The sequence below is a fragment of the Brachyhypopomus gauderio genome, unplaced genomic scaffold (assembly GCF_052324685.1).
Source record: "Brachyhypopomus gauderio isolate BG-103 unplaced genomic scaffold, BGAUD_0.2 sc84, whole genome shotgun sequence".
Taxonomy (NCBI): Eukaryota; Metazoa; Chordata; class Actinopteri; order Gymnotiformes; family Hypopomidae; genus Brachyhypopomus; species Brachyhypopomus gauderio.
The window spans coordinates 628,973-648,638 of record NW_027506905.1 but is presented as its reverse complement, the minus strand read 5'-3'; the positions used below and the strand labels follow the sequence as shown (position 1 = coordinate 648,638).

The window sequence follows — 19,666 nt, the reverse complement described above, 5'->3', positions numbered from 1 at the left end:
ATGTGGTGCCCAAGTCAGTCACACATCCAACAATAAGAAATACACTACAAGACCCACTTCTCCAAACTTCGAGCTTGCCAATATAGGTCTAACACGTTTATGTACAATGGTTTTATACAATGTATTTAGTAATATGCATGTATATATCGCCAGGCAAGCAAATATATGTAAGTTGTTAATTACGTTTTTACCATAAGCAGATGAAAGCGGGTTTTATTTATGCGGGTGTGTAAGCTGCGTGTCCCATAGTGACACGCTACATAGCTACATGCTGGACGCTGTACCGTTCGGTAATGTTTATTTCTAGACAGATGCAATAAATCGCAGTACTATTACTTGGGCGAACTGCTGAATGTAGTGTGAGGGAGAAGACGTGAGTGTTGGTCAGGGAGAGTGAGAGGACACGGACCCTCTTCACAAGTGCCGCTAACTCCTCAGAATGAGGCGACGCTCCTTTTAGCCGCTGACTGCGCGTCCAGAATAAAGAAGCATGTGAACCTCACTGGGACTGGAGGAGCGAGCACAGCTCTCTTGTGGAATACCCACCTTTAAATGTATGATCTTAGACTTTTAAAGAAAGCGTGGGATCTATATATATATATTTAGATTGTCTTACATTGTCTTTCAGTTGCTATACAAGATTATGGATTGAAATGGTGCAATGTTCCGAAAAATATTACCGCGCGTTTGGATTTGCTGGATATTGGTCACTTTTGCGTCGACGTGGGGAATTAAACTCGCAGGTGCACACAGTTGTCATGAAGTTAAAACAGCTTTCCAGTTGCGTCAAATTGGTCCTTTAAGATGGGTTCCAGAAACAGCGACAACAGGTTGGTTCAGGCCAGTATTAACCCATATGATGTACATGACAAATAACTCTGCATATCACCGCATCATAAATCATTAAATAATTAACACGCCCTGCAATCGAAATGGAAGCCGATGGAGTCTATTCAGCTCTTTGTTTTTAATGAAAATAAATGAAATAAGTGTGGCAACTCTGATCCTTATAAAATATGGATAACAATCGAAGTTTGGATTTCATCGGCAGGATAATGAACATTTAGAAACAATATATCATGGATCAAAATACAGTCACTCAGGAATGGAGACTTGACTGTCCATGTTCAGTGTGCAGTTAGAGCCCATCGCCCATTCAGCTGTGTTTTAGAACCTAACTGTATAAACAACCTGGAAATTAGGAATCTCTCTCTCTCTCTCTCTCTCTCTCTCTCTCTCTCTCTCTCTCTCTCTCTCTCTCTCTCTCTCTCTCTCTCTCTGTGTGTGCGTATGAGACAGAGGGAGCAACAAACAAGAGCCTGTGTGAAAGGTCAGGGAGGTCGTAATGATCTCAGTCAGCTGTTGTAATGCAGGGTTAACTGTGCTGGGTCCGTGATGGATTCCTCACCAGCATAAGGGCGTCTGGCAGGGCAGATACTCTCCCCATGCAGGTTAGGTCATACCAGTAAGAATCAGTGTAATATTACAACTAACATTTGACAATTTGAATAGACTGCATGCCAAGTAAATATCAGATGAAAGTAAGTTTTATACAGGTGATTTTGTTGTCTGCTATGTGTCCCATTTAAACGTGTTGCTCACTGTACTGTTTTGGGATGACTGCTCTGATTCAACTGATCTAACACCTACTACATGGATATGAATGTATCCATATTTATACATGTTTATAAGTGAACTAGGCCACGAATCTGAGTGAAATCACAATAGCTTCATGGAAGTCTCCAGTCTGGAGGCCTCAGCATTAGCGGCGGTGGATCTGACCGATACGTTTGCTCTGCAGACGCGGATCTCCAGATCTGCAAACACCAGGGTCCCACCTGCTGCACCCGCAAGATGGAGGAGAGCTATCACGCAGCTGCGCGCAGGGACATCTTCCAGAACATTCTCTCCTACAGCTTCGAGCTCAAGTATCTCATCCTCAATCACGCGTCTGTCTACCACGGTAAGGGCGCCTAGCAGCGGGCGAGAGCGGCGAAGACACGGTCATCACGAGAAGGGCCCGGCCACACGTGACATGCACGGGTACACCGTATAGAGGGGGAATATTTGCGTTGGCTGGATCGTAGGTGCAGAACGTGGCTGTGTGTCAGCTGGATCGAACTCCTCTGACCTGTAATCCATGAGATAAAAAGCATGATGTATTAATACAACCACAAGGCAGTCCTTGAAGCTTTAAAAACCAGGATTGTAAAGCCGAGGATGTGTAAAGTCAAATTAATTTTATTTGCATTCATTATGTTCAATCGTACACGGACATTTATTTCTGCAAAGGCAGCAGCCGCATAGTTAAGTTAGTGGAGTGCTTATTGACTTTAAAATCAGAGGCAATACATTTAGATTTTTTGCATAAAATGTTTTCTGGTGCTGAATTGGTCCTTGCATTCAGAGGTGTGATTCAAACCCCGTCCTTCTCTGTTGGGGAACTTTAGTTATGTTTTAACTGTTTAACTGTCTCCCCTCCCTGTGTGGAAGGTACAGACAGGCACTGGTTACTGGCTCGCCAGTTACACACAAGCGCTTTTAGAAGGTCTGAGGGGCCACAAGAAAAGAGCTAATGAGACAAATTCTTCATGTGCACGTTCACACACGCACAAACACACACACGCTCACACAAACACACACACTCTCTCACACATGCACGCACACACACACAGAGACACGCACAAACACAGACACACAGAGACACACGCACGCACACGTAATTTTCGACCCTTTATAATAAACAGGAAACAGCAACAGATGTTTCAAGGTACATTCAGTGCTGCTATTTTTCTCCTGGTCTCATGGCAGTCCTGACATTCACAAGAAAACTTCATTTCTTAATCAGGTTTATTGAGACCAAGGATTAACATTTACGCAGCCAAAGACTTTTGTTCCATAGGGACGTGCTGATCCTGTGATCAGACGACCAAAGACTTTTGTTCCATAGGGACGTGCTGAACCTGTGATCAGATGACCTCCCTGAGCTGATACACTGTTTGGAGCCTCTGGGCCTACAGTGCAGTTGACTACAGCCTTCTGCTGACTGACACGTACAGGCAAACCCACAGGGATGATTTTACACCAGGGCCGGAGTGGGATACTTTTTCAGTCTGGGAGTTTCATGCCCAAATCCGGCCCAAAATTATTTTTCCCTCCCAATTGGCCCAAACTAGAGATTGACATGAGCCGGCCCATCGGGAATCCTCCCGAATCTCCCGATTAGCCACTCCGGCTCTGTTTTACACACACACAAAGGGCTACAACATGTTGAACTTTCATCATTGTGATCTTTGTCCCTGTTTTGCTTTTTGGTCATCATACAAATATTGTGACCATTGGGAAATATTGTGATATTGTATAAATGCATCAGAGATTAATCCTCAATTAATCTCAATCAATTAAACTACTCAAAAAACCTTAAGCAGGAACTACTGAAGGTTTCTCATAACTAACTGACCTTCATTAGATCCATGGGCTGGTATACAACAATACGTCATGAGGCAAGACAGTCTGTAGTTTTGTTATGGGAGGTGTGTGTACATATTTGCCCAGGTTTCTATGTCCATTATTAGACGGAGCACAATGTTCAGAGACTGTGCTCCATTAAACAGCCTGTTTATTTACATGTAATGTGTCTCTGATGTGTGTGCCCCCAAAAATAAGCAGAGAGAGTTTGTGTCACCACATGTGCAAATGCGAGAGACACTAGCTATAGGTCTGATTTAGACCTGACCAGTTCTACAGAGGCCAGAACCAGAGCAACAGTTGTTATTATGGATTATCTGGATAACTACACATTGTCACACTACAGACTGTGACACAGTCTCTTGCAGTAGCCAATCACAGGGGCCCTGTATTATTAGGCCATGTGTGTATATTGCTATGCTCTATGAGCTGTTGTCTGAGAGTCATGGTTTCTGCAGCAATTCCTTATAGAAACTTTTACAGTGGCTGCCATGACATCTTTTACAGTGGCATTATTAACAGTACAGTTGAAGCCTATATATTTGTACAGATTGTTCTCTTTAACAGTTTAACCTCTCCTAAGAAAATGTGCTTTGTATTTCAAACAGAACACGCTCATTTAAAGAGATGGATTTTTTTTTAGCACAAATTTAGGAAAGTTCTTTGAGGGTGTGCGGTTCCATGACGTGTTAATCTGGGTTTTTGAATATTGTTTGTTTCACAGAGAAGGACACGGGGGCTGATTTGATGAGGGACATACAGTCAACAAGCAATATGTACAGTGTTCTTCACAAACAGGCCTGCATGCTCTAATTCTGTTTAGTATGGAATTTGTCCAATGTGGAGCAAACACTTAAAAGTAGCAGTAAAAACCTTTCAATCTGAGGCCAATTTTGAAGTTTTGACAAGTAAAAAAAAACAGCAAAGGCATCTTTAAACATCTTTAAAAAGTCTTTGATATTTTCATTCTAGATTGTACAACATTGTTTTTGCACTAAAATTTGATTTTGAACGCTGGAACATTAACATGTTGCTGTGCACGCAAGGTTCATTTGTTTTCCGGGTCTTTCTGAATCTCCTCAGGAGTCGTGGCAGTGGCACCGGCCCGTATTCTCGATCTCTCTCCTGCCAACAGAGTGAATATTAAACGAGCTCCAGCGACACAAAGGCAAATGTTGAAATTCTCAGAGTATCCTTGGAGATCCATCCATGTTAGATTCAATGTATTGCCCTATAATGAGTTCAGATGAATGGGCTCGAAAAGATCATTTGTGTCCCTTTGTTGCTTTTCATGGGATTGTAGCTGGTGCCCTGATGAACGGGGAGAGAGAGTTCCTAACGTGCTTTCATTCCCATGTAGGAGGGGACTGTAGATTTAGACAGTTGTGGCTTCACTCTCTCACTGAGTAATGTTTATCTTTGTCCCTGTGTGTGCAAGTGTACAGTAATCACTAATGAAAGGGGATTACTGGCTGAAACCTTCTGGGCCTGTACACTTGCAGTGATTCATGCATTTTGCTGCCTGATTTGCAGATCGGATGTGTCATGCACATATCAGCCGCCACACTAAGTTTCACTGGCCAGTGGATTCTACTTCAAAGCGCGGAATGTACCAAGCCGCATGCTATTTACTCACACCCCCCCCAGCAACCCACCTCGAACCTCGTCCACACCACAGGGGCTAAAAATACCACCAGCTACCTATTCAACAGACCTAAATTAAGTCCTGCACCAAGCACAGTATAGAGAGCAGAATCTTCCTGACACTGATATCCTCTCCGTTAGGATCCCAGCCTAAAACCCATATGTGGTTTGTGCTTGCTTGGTGGGTGACACCTGTAAAGTGGTCCAGTTACCTGGACAATGTGAAGCTTTTACACTGAATTTGTTTCGAACTTGTCTGCAAGGTCAAGGGTTAAACATAGTCGCCCCCCTTGGACCTATGTAACCCTCACGATCTGCCCCCCCCCTCCCACCAACCCCTCCCATTTCAGTGTGAGCAGAGGCACGCTACATGACCCAAGTGAAATCCCCCCCTGTCTCTGACACCTGATCTCGCAGTGTTTGGGTGTGGTTGCTAGGACATGCTTCACAAATCGTATGACCTCTTATAACACCAGTCTCATCAAAATCTGCATGTTTTGTTAAGCCCATGCATTCTTATTCAAACAAGAGAAGTGTGCTCACTCAAACGTCACCTTATAGGCAATGAAGAGGAACAATTGAATATCATAAAATACGTGACTGTGTTTCATCTCCTTCCATTCCGTTCCCAAAAAATAATCCTAATTTACCACTTAAGCCTTAAGCCTAAAATTACATTTGGGCTGTCTACCAAGAGATGCACTAGCCAAAAGTATCGATGGGATTCTTTCTGTCTGCAGGTGTTTCTCAGGCTCTTAAAGCACATGTCTGCTCTTGCTCCTGGGCCTTACAGTCGAGCTGCACCTGCTCACATGACACGCATCGCCAAAAGTACTTTGCCAAAGACCCAGATATTCACTCGGCCTATCGAATGCAATGAAAGCATCGAGCTGCAAGTTTTGCCACGAAATGTGACTTCAATTACACCTGCTTAAGCTAAAGAAACCTTCTGGGTGCTGATTCCAGGTCGACTAACTGAGGGATCACTTTAAATGTTTGCTATGAGGAAACCTTCTGTTACTTCTCAGCACAAGGTCATGGCACCAGTCCATGATGGAGCACAATCACTCTCACCAGGCCCATTTACAGACGTCAGTCAACCTAACACACTTCTTCAGGATGTGGGAACAGAGTACCTAGAGGAAACCCACACTGGCAGAACACGATGCCCCTGGGCCAGGAATCAAACCCAAGACACCGGAGGTGTGAGACAGCGGCCACCATACCATGCCAGGATATCGTTAGAAGGGATTAAAAATCCACTATTGTGGCTTGATATCTTTATACTACACAGCTTTATATTGCAGCCATGATATCGACTTTACCGTCAACATGAAGGTATCATGACACTGCAATATAATATTATGAACTGCTATCGCATTGCCATGTGAAGATGCACTAGCTTGAGTTAAAGACCATCTAATTTTTGAGTTAAACCAGTGGGAGTGTTGTGTTGCTTTGGTGGTGAAATGCATTTTTGGAACTGTAGTTACAGCATTCAGTGTCCACAATTAGCTGACAAACTTGAACCACTGCAGCGACCACATTAAAATGCCTCATGAAATTATGGGATGGCTGGAGAAGTAAAAGTAGAAGTGAGATTGCCTTTGACAGGAACATTAGTGGGAAACTTCATAAACCTCCACGACGTTTTCACGAACATCTGATCTGCACTCTGTGCATTTTGCCATTTACAGAGAAGAACCCTAGTTGTAATGAATTGCGATGCTAATGTTAATTCCTGTGTGTCAGCAGCACACATCACTCATAGAGAAATGAGCTGGAATGCTTTTACTGTAACTAATGTGATGACACTAAAATGAGCCCTTTGAAGAGCTCCGACATCTGGTGGTCAGATACGTAACGGCTGACACACGGAGAGAAGCCGACCTCACTGATGGAGGAAGAGAAGAAGTCAAACAAGCAGCGTCTGGGGGGGCAGACTCATCCCTGTCTGCTGAATCTGGCCGAATAAGCGACTGTCAAACACCTCCCCATCTCAGTCTTCACCCCCAAAACAGCCACCGCGCGAGACGTGTGGATTAAGGGCTGTCATCTTTCATTAGGCCCATGGAAGAAGGGATTAGATGTATGGGAGGAGTGACAGAGCTGAATGAGATTGTTTGCCATTTCAAACCATCGTCTTAAATGTCAAACAGAATTGTACCAAGTGTTTCTATTCTCAAATTACAAAGGTTGGGTTGGTGTCTGTGATGTTTCGATAGACGTGTAGTATGCAGTTGGAGTCATTCGGGATTTCAGCTTGCTCAGCAGCTGTGATGTACCTGCAAAGGAATCCTGAATGTTTTTGAGGTGGCCGGCAGAAGTGTGTGTGTGTGTGTGTGTGTGTGTGTGTGTGTGTGTGTGTGTGTGTGTGTGTGTGTGTGTGTGTGTGTGTGTGTGTGTGTGTGTGTGTGTGTGTGTGTGTGTGTCTGTGTGTGTCTGTGTCTGTGTGTCTGTCTCTGCTTGTCAAAATCTAGTCCTGGGGATCACATCACAGAATTTGTTTTTTTAATTTACCATAATCTTAATAACAATCCCATCATGAGATAAAAGTGATTATATAAGATGTTATGATGATTTTATTAAAAAATACACATTTGAATCATAAGGTGCTGACAGTACTCTCTTCTCTCTCCATCTCTATTCTCTCTCCATCTCTCCCTCAGACACCTTCCATTCCCTTCTGTCATTCACACTCAACCACACCCTCTCACTCTTTGACGCCGTCTATGAGCCAATCGCCCGTGAGGCCCGCCCCTTGGTCGTCACCCTCTGCTCTGACCTCGCCCACTACCTCCACGGTGATCCCAACATCTCCATCGAAAGTTCGGTCCACCGCTTCTACGACGACCTCTTCCCATTGGTCTTCCGCCACCTGGTGAACCCCGGCCTGCGTTCCTCTTCCTGGTCAACAGAGGGCGCCGAATGCCTCCGAACCACGCGGCCTGACGTAAACCCGTTCGGCCCACACCCGCAGGCGCTGGCTCAGGGCCTGGCCCGGGCCCTAGTAGCTGGGCGAGCGCTGGCTCAGGCGTTGGTGGCAGGTGCCGAAGTCCTGAACGCCACTGAGTCGGCGGGCGTGGCAAAGGAGTGTGGGCGGGCCTTGGTGCGGATGCAGTACTGTCCACACTGCAGGGGCCTGACGCTGATCCAGCCGTGCGGCGGGTTCTGCCTGAACGTGATGCGCGGCTGCTTGGCCGGGCTGACAGAACTACAGGCGCCCTGGAGCCGCTACGTGGACCTGCTGGAGGTGCTGAGCGCCGCGCTGGCCGGAGGCCACCGACTGGAGCTCGCTCTGCTGGGGATACGAGAGAGGATTAACGACGCCATCCTGAGCGCCCAGCTGCACGGACCACACCTCAGCGCCGTCGTGAGTCACAACGGTGCCTTACACCCCATCCCTGTTGAGTTCACGCCTACAGTTGGGTCGTAGTGCCTGGCGTGTTCATGTCACGCACAACAGGACACATATAAACTCTGTTAAGAGTTAATTCAGCTCTGGAGATATGACCTACTGCCCCAAATCAGCATTAGCAAATCAAAAGCATGTGTGTTATATTCCACATAATCTTCATTTGAAAGCATTAAACCCAAAATGACAATGGCAATCGAACTATAACTTCTCTTTTTTGTTGATGCATGGGTATGTTTTTAGTTCATTTGCCATTTGCTTTCAGTGACATCACTTAGGACCCCCTCCACACACACAGGCACCCCAGGCCACTCTCTCCTAGCTTAAGCATGACTGATGGTCACAGATATCGAAAGATTGCCCGGTGTTGCAGTAGAGGCAGAGCCAAATTGTGGCCTGGCTCATAGTCTTTAAAGGCCTGGACTCACGGCCAGCTTGTGGTTATCGCATTGCTCTTTCTTTTTGAGTGTTTTTGAATAGCCGCCTAGCCCTGACTGGCCCGGGCCCTTGTTAAGCACCAGGGCCAGAATCATGCGTTTCATATCCAGTATATGGGACATCTGTATTCATACAAGGATCAACAGGATTGGACCTTCTGTGACAGCTTGGCTTTGAGCTGACTGGGCTCTGGTGCTGACAGCTGTGTGTGTGTGTGTGTGTGTGTGTGTGTGTGTGTGTGTGTGTGTGTGTGTGTGTGTGTGTGTGTGTGTGTGTGTGTGTCTGTGTGTGTGTGTGTGTCTGTGTCTGTGCGTGTGTGTGTGAGGGTGGATTAAGTTTGAGACACATTCTCACAGGCCCGCCTGAAAGGAATGTAGACCTGCCCATCAGAATGGAAGATATTATTACCTAACTCGCTCTGACTGCTAAATCCTCCACCCCTCCTCCCCTTCTCTGTACAGCCGTGTCCTCCCCCAGGCTTCTGGGATCGAGTGTTGCTCTCTCCCCAGTGCTGCGTGGCCAGGATGACTTACGGTTCCCCTTACACGAGGTCTGAGTGTTGGGGCACGGCGGAGAGCGGGGTCACGTTAGGATTAGCGGAGTCACCATCACTGGGTGACCAGTTCTACCTCTGAGAGAGAGGGATGAATTAGTGGAGAACCAGGATGGGTGGGTTAGCTCCGTAAGAAGATGGGTGTGCTTCTGCCTGCTGTCAAACCTCCCTTAGATCATTGCTTTCCAAACCTTCTCTTGGAAAGCTAGTGTGGTTGAACGGAGGTCCAGTTCCAACCTGAGTGTAACTACAACGAAGAGTTATGAAGACTCTGATCAGGTGTGTAACGTGGGGGTTATGAGTAAGCTACAGAACGGAAGTTCTCCAGGAGGACATTTGGAAGGCAGTGCTTTACGTGCTCTTGTGGTTTCTGTCATGGTTTTAATGTCAGATATTTCAGGGATATCAAGACAAAGTGGGTGTTGGAGTTGCAGTGGTGTAACTGTGTTAGGGAGAATAGAAAGGTGCATCTTTGCTCATTGTGTAGTGTAAGGTGTTGTGAGTGGAGAAATTCATAGGAATAGGGGCTTAATGTCCACTGGTGACATAAATGGGATGTAGCATCATCGTGTGTGTGAAGTTCACAATGGCCTGGTCGCACGCCTTTGCCCGGGTGCCCTGGGAGTTGTTTGGGTGTTGGTTCTCCTCGGACCCTCTGTCCTGCATGCAAATTCACCGCTGGACAAAGGCAGCTTCGGCTGGGTGGACAAACCCCTTCCCAAGATGCAGTGCACCAAGCCAGGGGCCACAGTGAGGGGGATAAGAGTTTGGATAATCCTCAAATAAATAAGGATCTCTGGAAGAATACCCCCTCCCCATTGGTGCACACACACACACACACACACACACACACACACACACACACACACACACACACACACACACACACACACACACAGCCATACACCCACACACACACACACACACACACACACACACACACACACACACACATCCATACACAGATGCTATAGTTGCAAATGTTAAATTGTCATTACTGGGATCATGGATCAGTGTGACTCACCAATATTTGCACTTTCATATCTGTTGCATCCAATACAAATTTTTTTTCAGACTTATTACAATTACATTTATTCAGTAGGCTATAGACCCCAGCCATCTTTGCCTCAATTCTAATGCATTTGCATAACATTTAATATATGAAACATGAAAACATAGTTTTTCTTACATTAATATGACATTACTGAGCCCCGTATCTAGAGTATTGACATCATGGTCTTTCAAACAGTCCCCACCTTCCCATGTCTCTGTGGCTGTCAGGTGGACAAGGTGTGTGGTCCTCTCACAGAGTCTGGCTCATCCCCTCCAGCCCAGGACCCTACCACCTCCACCTGGTCCACACTGGAGCTGAACCCCCCAGACCCCTCGTCCAGCCCCGAGACAGGGGACAACCCTGGGGGGGAAGAGAACAGTCATGTTACCCTCACAAAGAGGTGACAGACGCTTGCTGTATTTGTTTGTTATGTCTGGCTCACCTCTTGTTAGTTGTCTCTGTGTTTCTGATGTTAGTTCACATGATCAGTAATGAAAAAAAGAAAAAAATTAAAAATATATACAATGCAATACAATTACATTAAACATGCACTGCTCTGTGCCATATATTTAAAGTACTAAATATTTGTTGCTTTCAATTTAAATCATTCACAAATATCTTTATTAATATCCGTCTTCATCACATCACGATGTAAAATGTATTGCTAATAGACTGACCTATGATCCCTGTAGGTCCTTACCTCTAAAACCTTCCAAGAATGACAAGCCCAGAAGTCTGAAGAAGATCTCTAAGTAAGCGGTTTAACGGGGTATTCAGAGGGATGTGTGTGTGTGTGTGTGTGTGTGTGTGTGTATGTGCATGTACATGTGAAACAGCATGTCTCTCTAAATCATATTTGTTCACAAACACCTCGTTATATTCTTCCACTGATTTTTAAATATAATTCTTTGGTTAGTCCCTTCAAATACCCAGTTTCTCTTCTGCTGCCTCTTTATAATAGTAGTAATGAGTTCTAATGAAGTGAATGCTTCTTTTAGAGAGTTTATGGGTTATATTCAGCGCTACAAGGCCTTCTTCTCCACGCTGCCAGAGCTGCTGTGTGAGGGTGAGATGGTGGGGAATGACTACACCTGCTGGAGCGGCGAAGATGTGGTGGAAAGGTACCGCACACCACAACAGTCCGACTGGTTGACAGACATTAGCTTTGAATTGCTATTTTTTTTTCCTTCCATGCTAATCTATTGTTTTGCAGTTGGTGCACAGGTAGAGTAATGTTGATAATAAGAGTGTTAATTAGCTCTTTAGTGTTCACAACTGTCTATTCATGAAGGCTTTTATTGCACTGTTTCCATCGAGCTCCGCCATCAAGCTATTTCCATTCTTGTGGTCTAAGTATATGAAAAGTACAGTATAAGAAAAATATAAGTAAGGTATCTCAATCTAGATATTTTATCTGTGAGGTTATGAGGTTCATAGGACAGGATGGCACTGTGTGTGTGTGTGTGTGTGTGTGTGTGGGGGGGGGGGGGGGGGGGGGTAATAGTTGCCATGGCTTTTGGGAGTCTTTGCCTGGACCTCTTTGGGACAGAAGCGTCATTCAGAAAGTGCTGGAGCTCCATTGTCACACAAATGAGATTCTCTGAAAAACACACATTCAAAACAAACATTTGAATATAGGCACTATTTCTGTCTCAGTGCACAGCCAATCTCTTTTGGTCATGTTCTTGTTGGCATGCACACACACACACACACACACACACACACACACACAGTCTCGCCACTTGGCTTCTGTCCACCTTATGGTCCCACACACTGCTGCTTGCCCCAGGAAAAGTTGTAAACTATCCCTGGCCGGCCTCTCTGGGCTCTGGGGTGATGAAGACGGCACTGTGCTGACATCCCCCGCCGCGGTAATCTTCACCGACGTGTCTTGTTTTGGCAAAGGGCAGAAAAGACTCCGCCTGGCCCCTCTGCTCTGGCTCCTGGCTTCGCCCCCGGCCAGTGATGTGCGATGTGGGCTCGGCCCCAACACTCATGCCCCAGGAGAAATCTCCCTATTGTAGCCTCGCCGGTCCTGAGGGGCGTGGCCAGCACCCTTCACGCTGGGGGCCACTGGCCGCACCAGTGCAGGGTAGCCATGGAAACCAGATCAGAGTGTACTAACAGAAGGGAGCACGCTGATGTGAACAAAGTGGGGCCTTAATTGGGATGTGTGTGTGTGTGTGTGTGTGTGTGTGTGTGTGTGTGTGTGTGTGTGTGTGTGTGTGCATTTCAGGCTGTTGCAGAGTTGAAATGTGAATTATTGTGCATAATGATTCGTGTATGGTCCTTTGATGGTAATTTATGTTTCTTCTGTGGGGGGTGAACTGGGGTGTCGATTTCAGACCGTCAGTGTCAGCTCAGTGCACTTGGCATGGCAACAAGAATTTCTAAAATGCTGTTTTTGTTTGATGGATTTTTGCGGTTTCTCTTTGTGCTGTTCTGGTGGAAAATAAAAGTGTAGAATCGTGCAGGTTTTTAAAAGGGGTTGGACAATGAGAATTGTTTCAAGGGTTTGTTTTTTATGGACTAATGTCCGTAATAATCCTATCATTTTCCATGCTATGAATTTAAATGATAGCGGATTTATTTAATTGAGACGTACAGCTGCATTTCAGCAAGGATGTGAGGGCTAGCGAGTAAAAAGCTGATAACCAATGGCTCCAGGAAACCTTAACCGATCACTCCTGACACAACATGTGACAGGGTTGCCAACTTCTCAAGATCACTTGGAGTGAGATTTGAACCGGGAGGGGGGGGGGTAAATTGACACAAATTAAGTATTATATCGCGATCTATCGCTCGCCAGTGGTTGGCGCCATAGATGTGGATCAGAGGTAAATAAACTCGATTTTTTTCGGCGTCGGAAGTGTGGCGTGAGAGCGTGTGAAGACGGTCAAATGCGTGTGTCTCACGCTCAATGCGTCAGAGTTGGCAATCCTGATGTGATGTTTGACTCAGAACACCATCTTCTGGGACTCTTATCTACTGGACTACACCTTTACGGAAAGCAGGGAACGAGGAACTCTCAAAAAGGCTCAACACTGCCACCTTCTGGACACCTTGTGTACCCCTGGACGTACATCATATTCAACACAGGCCACATAACAGTGTCTCACTTCTCAAGTCTGGCAGCATCGGCTCTCAGAGCAAAAGTGCATGAAGTTTCATTGGAGCGCGTTCAGGTCAGCAGATGTTCGTCTAATTTGTTTCAGTCATTTGGATAAACTAACAGAATTACACATGGAAAAAGTGAAAGGTTTCTGGGCATTTTATTTTTCATCTTGCTAAAATGCGTAGTTGTTGCGGTGTCTTTCGCTCAGTGTCGCTGTAAATCAAACGGTTTAGTGTACCGGTGTATCTTCACTCTGGACCTCAGACACTGAGCTGCTCAGTCGCGTCTCGTTTGGACTTCTGCGGCTCTAAGTTCACTGGGCGTGTGAGGTTGTCATGGAAAGCGGTTTTAGTCAAACACCATTCAGGGCCAAAGTCCAGTCTCCAGGTCTCTGCGTTCGGGTTTTGCAGCTCTGGATTAGCCTAGACACACTGTCTCTCTCTTTCTCTCCCTTTTTCATCTCTCTCTCTCTCCCTCCCTCCCTCCTGAGATGGATTCAACAGAATCGAGCAGCGTTAGAGTGATGCAGCCGCTTCTGACCCACCACCATCATAACGCGGTATCTCCGCCCTGACTAATGCGCGCCCCTTCGCCTCCTCCTCCTCTCAGATGTATTCTTCTACAGTTCAGCCAGGAGTTCTCGCTCTCTCCTCCTGTGTGGCCTCGGATGCATGTCCTCAGTTATATCTCGATTAGATGTGTTGCAGTGGGAGACTCACCCCAAACATAATGACCCACCATACCGCCCCTTCTGGTCTCTCCGGGGGGATTGGTTTTGAAACAGTAAGGGACACGGCTGTGTGCTTCTAAACAGTAACCAGCTCAAGACCAAGAGGGTTAGTCAAAAAATATTAAGCAATATAATCCAAAATCTTTATGGACGTAACATTGCATACTGTATGCTGCATACAGTTTTTATGTTAGTGATGCATCATTCTGTGATGACGCTATTGAACATTGATGAAAGACTAAACGTATGGAGTGAGAATAGTGTGCGGGTTAGAGATTAAAGTGACAAGACAGAACTGCAAGACTGAAACGCAGAATACAAAAGGAAAGAGATGTGAGCTGTGGAGAGACAAGCCACGAGGAGAAACGGAAGAGGCTTGGTGGAAGTGAACACAGGAAGAGGAGGTTTGGGAAGAGAAGATGAAGAATAGTTATTAGCCTCTCATTACATGCCTTTTCCATAACCTTCTAACCAAACAGATGAGCTAATCTAATTGAGCGGATGAAATTAATTGAAGCTGTGCTCCTCACAAAGTGTGTGTGCGTGTGCATGTGTGTGTGTGTGTGTGTGTGTGTGTGTGTGTGTGTGTGTGTGTTTCTAGTTTCCATGGGAAAACAGGCACCCATTAGCCAAAGGGGAAGTCCAAACTCTTTGGTCTCTAGCCAAGCAAATATTTTTCTGTGACTTCTTCATGGTTTGCCTCATTTGAGCCATTTGCCCCAGTGAACTGAGATCAGTGACCTCAGTAAGAAATGTTTTTGCTGTGAGAAATGTCTGAGTACAGCAGGGAGCTCATCATGTCACTTGTAGTTAACTGTTCTCAGAACAGTTACTGTGCCTCTATTTCCTGTGATGTGTCTCTTACAAATGCATTTGAAGATGGTTGACTGTAGCAGAATTAATCTGCTGTTTGGGTACATATGGTCTGCACATGTGACTATCACTTGTGGTTATTCCCAAACCTATTAACAGCCTGCAGAAAGGTAAATCCAGCCTATTACCATGAAGTGTCTGGGGGCCACCTGGACCGAAGCTTTCATAGTCAAAACTATAATGAGGAGAGATAATGACCATATATTCTCCTGTAGTGTCTTGTGCAACAGCAAGGTTTAAAAGATAATCTCAAATCATGGTCCTCCTTAAAGAATTGCATACATCTCCTTGTGACCTAATAGGAATTTGGGTGAATTTTAGCAGCTGAATTTGTCATTCTTAAGTAATTGTTTCCAGAATGACTAGATTTTGGCCACAGGTTTAAGATACAAGGTTTCTGTTTGTGTGGTAAAAGTAAAAAGTAAAAAGTAAAAAGTAACTGGGGCATTCCTTTATTACAATAGCATTTAATATGCTTTATATGGAAATAATAATTATATTATTAAATGTAATTTCAGATGCAGTTCCTTGCTATAATGATGAATTTAGCTAATATTTCCCTAATAATATTAATAATATAATAATATTAATAATATATAATAATAATATTAATAATATAATAATATAATATATATATATATATATATATATATATATATATATATATATATATATATATATATATATATATATATATATATATTAATAATAATATTAATAATATTGGCCCCCTTTGCTTTTTGGGCTTTGAAGGAAGCACAGCGGCACAGTGTGTGTGTACTACAGTGTGTGTGTACTACAGTGTGTGTGTACTATGGTGTGTGTGTACTATGGTGTGTGTGTACTACAGTGTGTGTGTACTACGGTGTGTGTGTACTACGGTGTGTGTGTACTACAGTGTGTGTGTGTACTACGGTGTGTGTGTACTACAGTGTGTGTGTGTACTACAGTGTGTGTGTGTACTACAGTGTATGTGTACTACAGTGTGTGTGTACTACAGTGTGTGTGTACTGGTGTGTGTGTACTACAGTGTGTGTGTACTACAGTGTGTGTGTACTACAGTGTGTGTGTGTACTACAGTGTGTGTGTGTGTACTACAGTGTGTGTGTACTACAGTGTGTGTGTTTACTACAGTGTGTGTGTGTACTACGGTGTGTGTGTACTACAGTGTGTGTGTGTACTACAGTGTGTGTGTGTGTGTACTACGGTGTGTGTACTACGGTGTGTGTGTGTACTGGTGTGTGTGTACTACGGTGTGTGTGTACTACAGTGTGTGTGTGTGTACTGGTGTGTGTGTACTACGGTGTGTGTGTGTACTACAGTGTGTGTGTACTACAGTGTGTGTGTGTACTGGTGTGTGTGTACTACAGTGCGTGTGTGTACGACGGTGCGTGTGTACGACGGTGCGTGTGTACTACGGTGCGTGTGTGTACTACGGTGCGTGTGTACTACGGTGCGTGTGTGTGTACTACGGTGCGTGTGTGTACTACGGTGCGTGTGTGTACTACGGTGCGTGTGTACTACGGTGCGTGTGTGTACTACGGTGCGTGTGTGTACTACGGTGCGTGTGTACGACGGTGCATGTGTGTACTACGGTGCGTGTGTACTACGGTGCGTGTGTACGACGGTGCGTGTGTGTACTACGGTGCGTGTGTACGACGGTGCATGTGTGTACTACGGTGCGTGTGTACTACGGTGCGTGTGTACGACGGTGCGTGTGTGTACTACGGTGCATGTGTACGACGGTGCGTGTGTGTACTACGGTGCGTGTGTGTACTACGGTGCGTGTGTGTACTACGGTGCGTGTGCCAGCGCTCGTTCTCCACCCAGCTGGGTGTGACACACCGACTGCAGCGGGCCCCGTGCCGACCCGTGTGCATCACGTGTCAATGTTCTCCGCCCGGCTCTCCGCCCTGCGGTCCTCCCGAAAACCTCCGCACACACTGGGGTCCCTCTGCCTCCCCGTCAGGAAGTTGGAATCGTTACACATTTCTTCTGCATGGCTTCTTGCTTTCCCGCCGCTCGTCGTCCACGGTCGGCCTTAATTGTTATTCCACGGCGGGAGCGTTTAACACCCACTCTGTGTGTTTAATCAATGCCTTAACCTGTTTGACCTTTACGCATTTTGCCCATTGATCACATGCTCTGCTGACCACAGTATTCAGCATAGCAACCGAATGTCCATGGCAACCATAACAATTAAAAACCTTTCCGCACTTCACTTGCTTATTAGACACTTACTGCTTTTAATGGGCATACTGTTTCCTAATCAACCAATCATGGGCATACTGCTTCCTAATCAACCAATCATGGGCATACTGTTTCCTAATCAACCAATCATGGGCATACTGCTTCCTAATCAACTGTTTCCCCTGAGTTTGAGTGTGGTGACAGAGGTGAGGCCTGCAGACTAATAATGCATATTGAAACACTCACACAGTGCTCACAGCAACCAGGCAATATATGTGAGCTTTTCTGACCTTTTAATCTGCAGTGGATACCTTCAGAAGAGACAGAATCTTGATTCTATTTTATTTTCTCATGTTCCATTTGGAATATGGACCAGTGAATTTTTCTGATTGACCCGAGTGGACCCAATTCTGCACTGGAGTCCCCACAGTAATCTAAATTTAGTACATCCACATCACCAGTGGAGCTCAAACCACATGTGATAGAAATCAGCGGTCAAAAACCAGCTGCATTGCTATTCTATGCGCTTGGTTGTTGTGTTCCTTGCAGAAGGCAGTCTCACCGGCCACACGCAGCCCCTCGAACAGCTGCTGCGGGGATCGCATGCACACACGTCTCCCTGGCCTGTCTCTGAAGAGGACAAGTGTTGTTCGGTTCTCTTACTGGGCAGAATGTCTCTCCTCATGCCCTCATGACACTTCATATCTCGGTGTCTCCCCCGCTCCAGTGTAACCCAGGATACAAACACGTACAGCCTTCTTGGATGGGTTGGGAAGTGCACCGGGAATATCCAGGACTTTCCTGGCAGCTGTGGGTATGGGCTACAAAGATGGCTTTGCATTTCTTTAGCATGCAAGGAAGGGAGCTGTATTATTTATGCTCAGCTAGCCATGGGATAATTAATTGGAAACAGGTGTTGTTGCATCTGTAACGAGGGGGAGGCACGCCAAGCGAGGGCTGCCGTGTTCGAGGAGAGCGGTGCAGTCCCAATCGTGTGTGGCGCTCCCGCGTCCTCTAACAACGTTCTCTGAGTAGTGTTAAATTAATCAGTAATCAAGGACAGGGTGCTAGATGCGGCGAAAAACCCTGGTGTTGAATTTGTTCTTGCAGTGTTTGTTCGCATCCAGCCAGACACAAATTAACGCTGTGGGTGTTAATTTGTACCATAGGTGGTAATTGGACACTTCATAAGATGATCTTAGACTGTAGGTGTTAATTTGATAGTAGCAGTGTTGCGTTGTTTATTGTTTTTTTTTCCATTATTGGGCGGTCTGGTTAGTTCTTGTTTGCCCAGCTTTCCTGGATTTATTGGGTCTGATTGGCTCGTTTCTCCGGTTCTTGTCCTGGGCTCCTCCAGCTCCTGTTAGTGGTTTTCTCTTCGCTAACACACATCTTTTAACTTCACAAAGGACATGCTAATTAGCTGAAAAGGACCGAGCACTGTCTGAGCAGCAGAGAAACGTACAGGGAAAGTCCAGGCAACATCATCACCAAATTTTCAAACCAATTTGTGAGACAAAGAACAGTTTACAGGCACCATAAAGGTTTGTATATTCTCTATTTAACCAGACACAAATATCCAGACATGTGACTCTTGTGATTTTACTTTAGGTCCACAGCATGACATAATGCACTTCCATTAAAGAGATTAAAATGGTACCTGCTCTTCTTTTCTATCTATGTGCTACGCTGCTTTTGAAAAGCTAGGCCCAACATGTTACTTTAACAGATATCTGCAACCCTGAATGAACCGGAATAAACACGTCTCCTTGGTGTGTCAATCCCTCGTGCCTCCTTAGGTCAACAATGATCGTATTTGTTTTGCTAGCATTCAGTACCACTCGGTGAGATGGACCACTTCATTTCTGAATGCGATTTCATCATTGTTGTTCGTTGGACCATGCCATGCTGTCATATTGTGTTGTCTGGATTGGGTAATAAGACTCATGAGAAGTTGACTGAATTGTAACTGAATACTGTCTGGGTAAGCAGTCATCAGGTGAGAGAGAGAGTAATCAGAGAAGTATTTGGAACTCTCCAATAAAAGTAGCAATGTCCTTACGCCAACCTCCTCCCTTAGTTCACAGGACTAAGTCCATTTAGAAGGGTCTGTAGAGAGCTATTCTGTCAGGCTCACTTAATGAGTTGCTCAGGTTTCATTTCCATGTTACTCAGTAAGGATGTAG

General features: G+C 45.4%; 1 protein-coding gene across 1 annotated transcript in view; it reads left to right on the top strand.

Annotated features, from left to right (window-relative positions):
* Window positions 1-259: 259 nt before the first annotated feature.
* gpc5b (glypican 5b) overlaps window positions 260-19,666 on the top strand; it is a 37,145-nt gene continuing 17,738 nt past the window's right edge. The window contains exons 1-6 of the mRNA XM_076991643.1: window positions 260-830; window positions 1,802-1,963; window positions 7,782-8,485; window positions 10,800-10,972; window positions 11,265-11,324; window positions 11,571-11,693. Coding sequence (XP_076847758.1) covers window positions 662-830; window positions 1,802-1,963; window positions 7,782-8,485; window positions 10,800-10,972; window positions 11,265-11,324; window positions 11,571-11,693 — 1,391 coding nt within the window. The 5' untranslated portion in view covers window positions 260-661. The remainder of the gene's footprint in view (window positions 831-1,801; window positions 1,964-7,781; window positions 8,486-10,799; window positions 10,973-11,264; window positions 11,325-11,570; window positions 11,694-19,666) is intronic.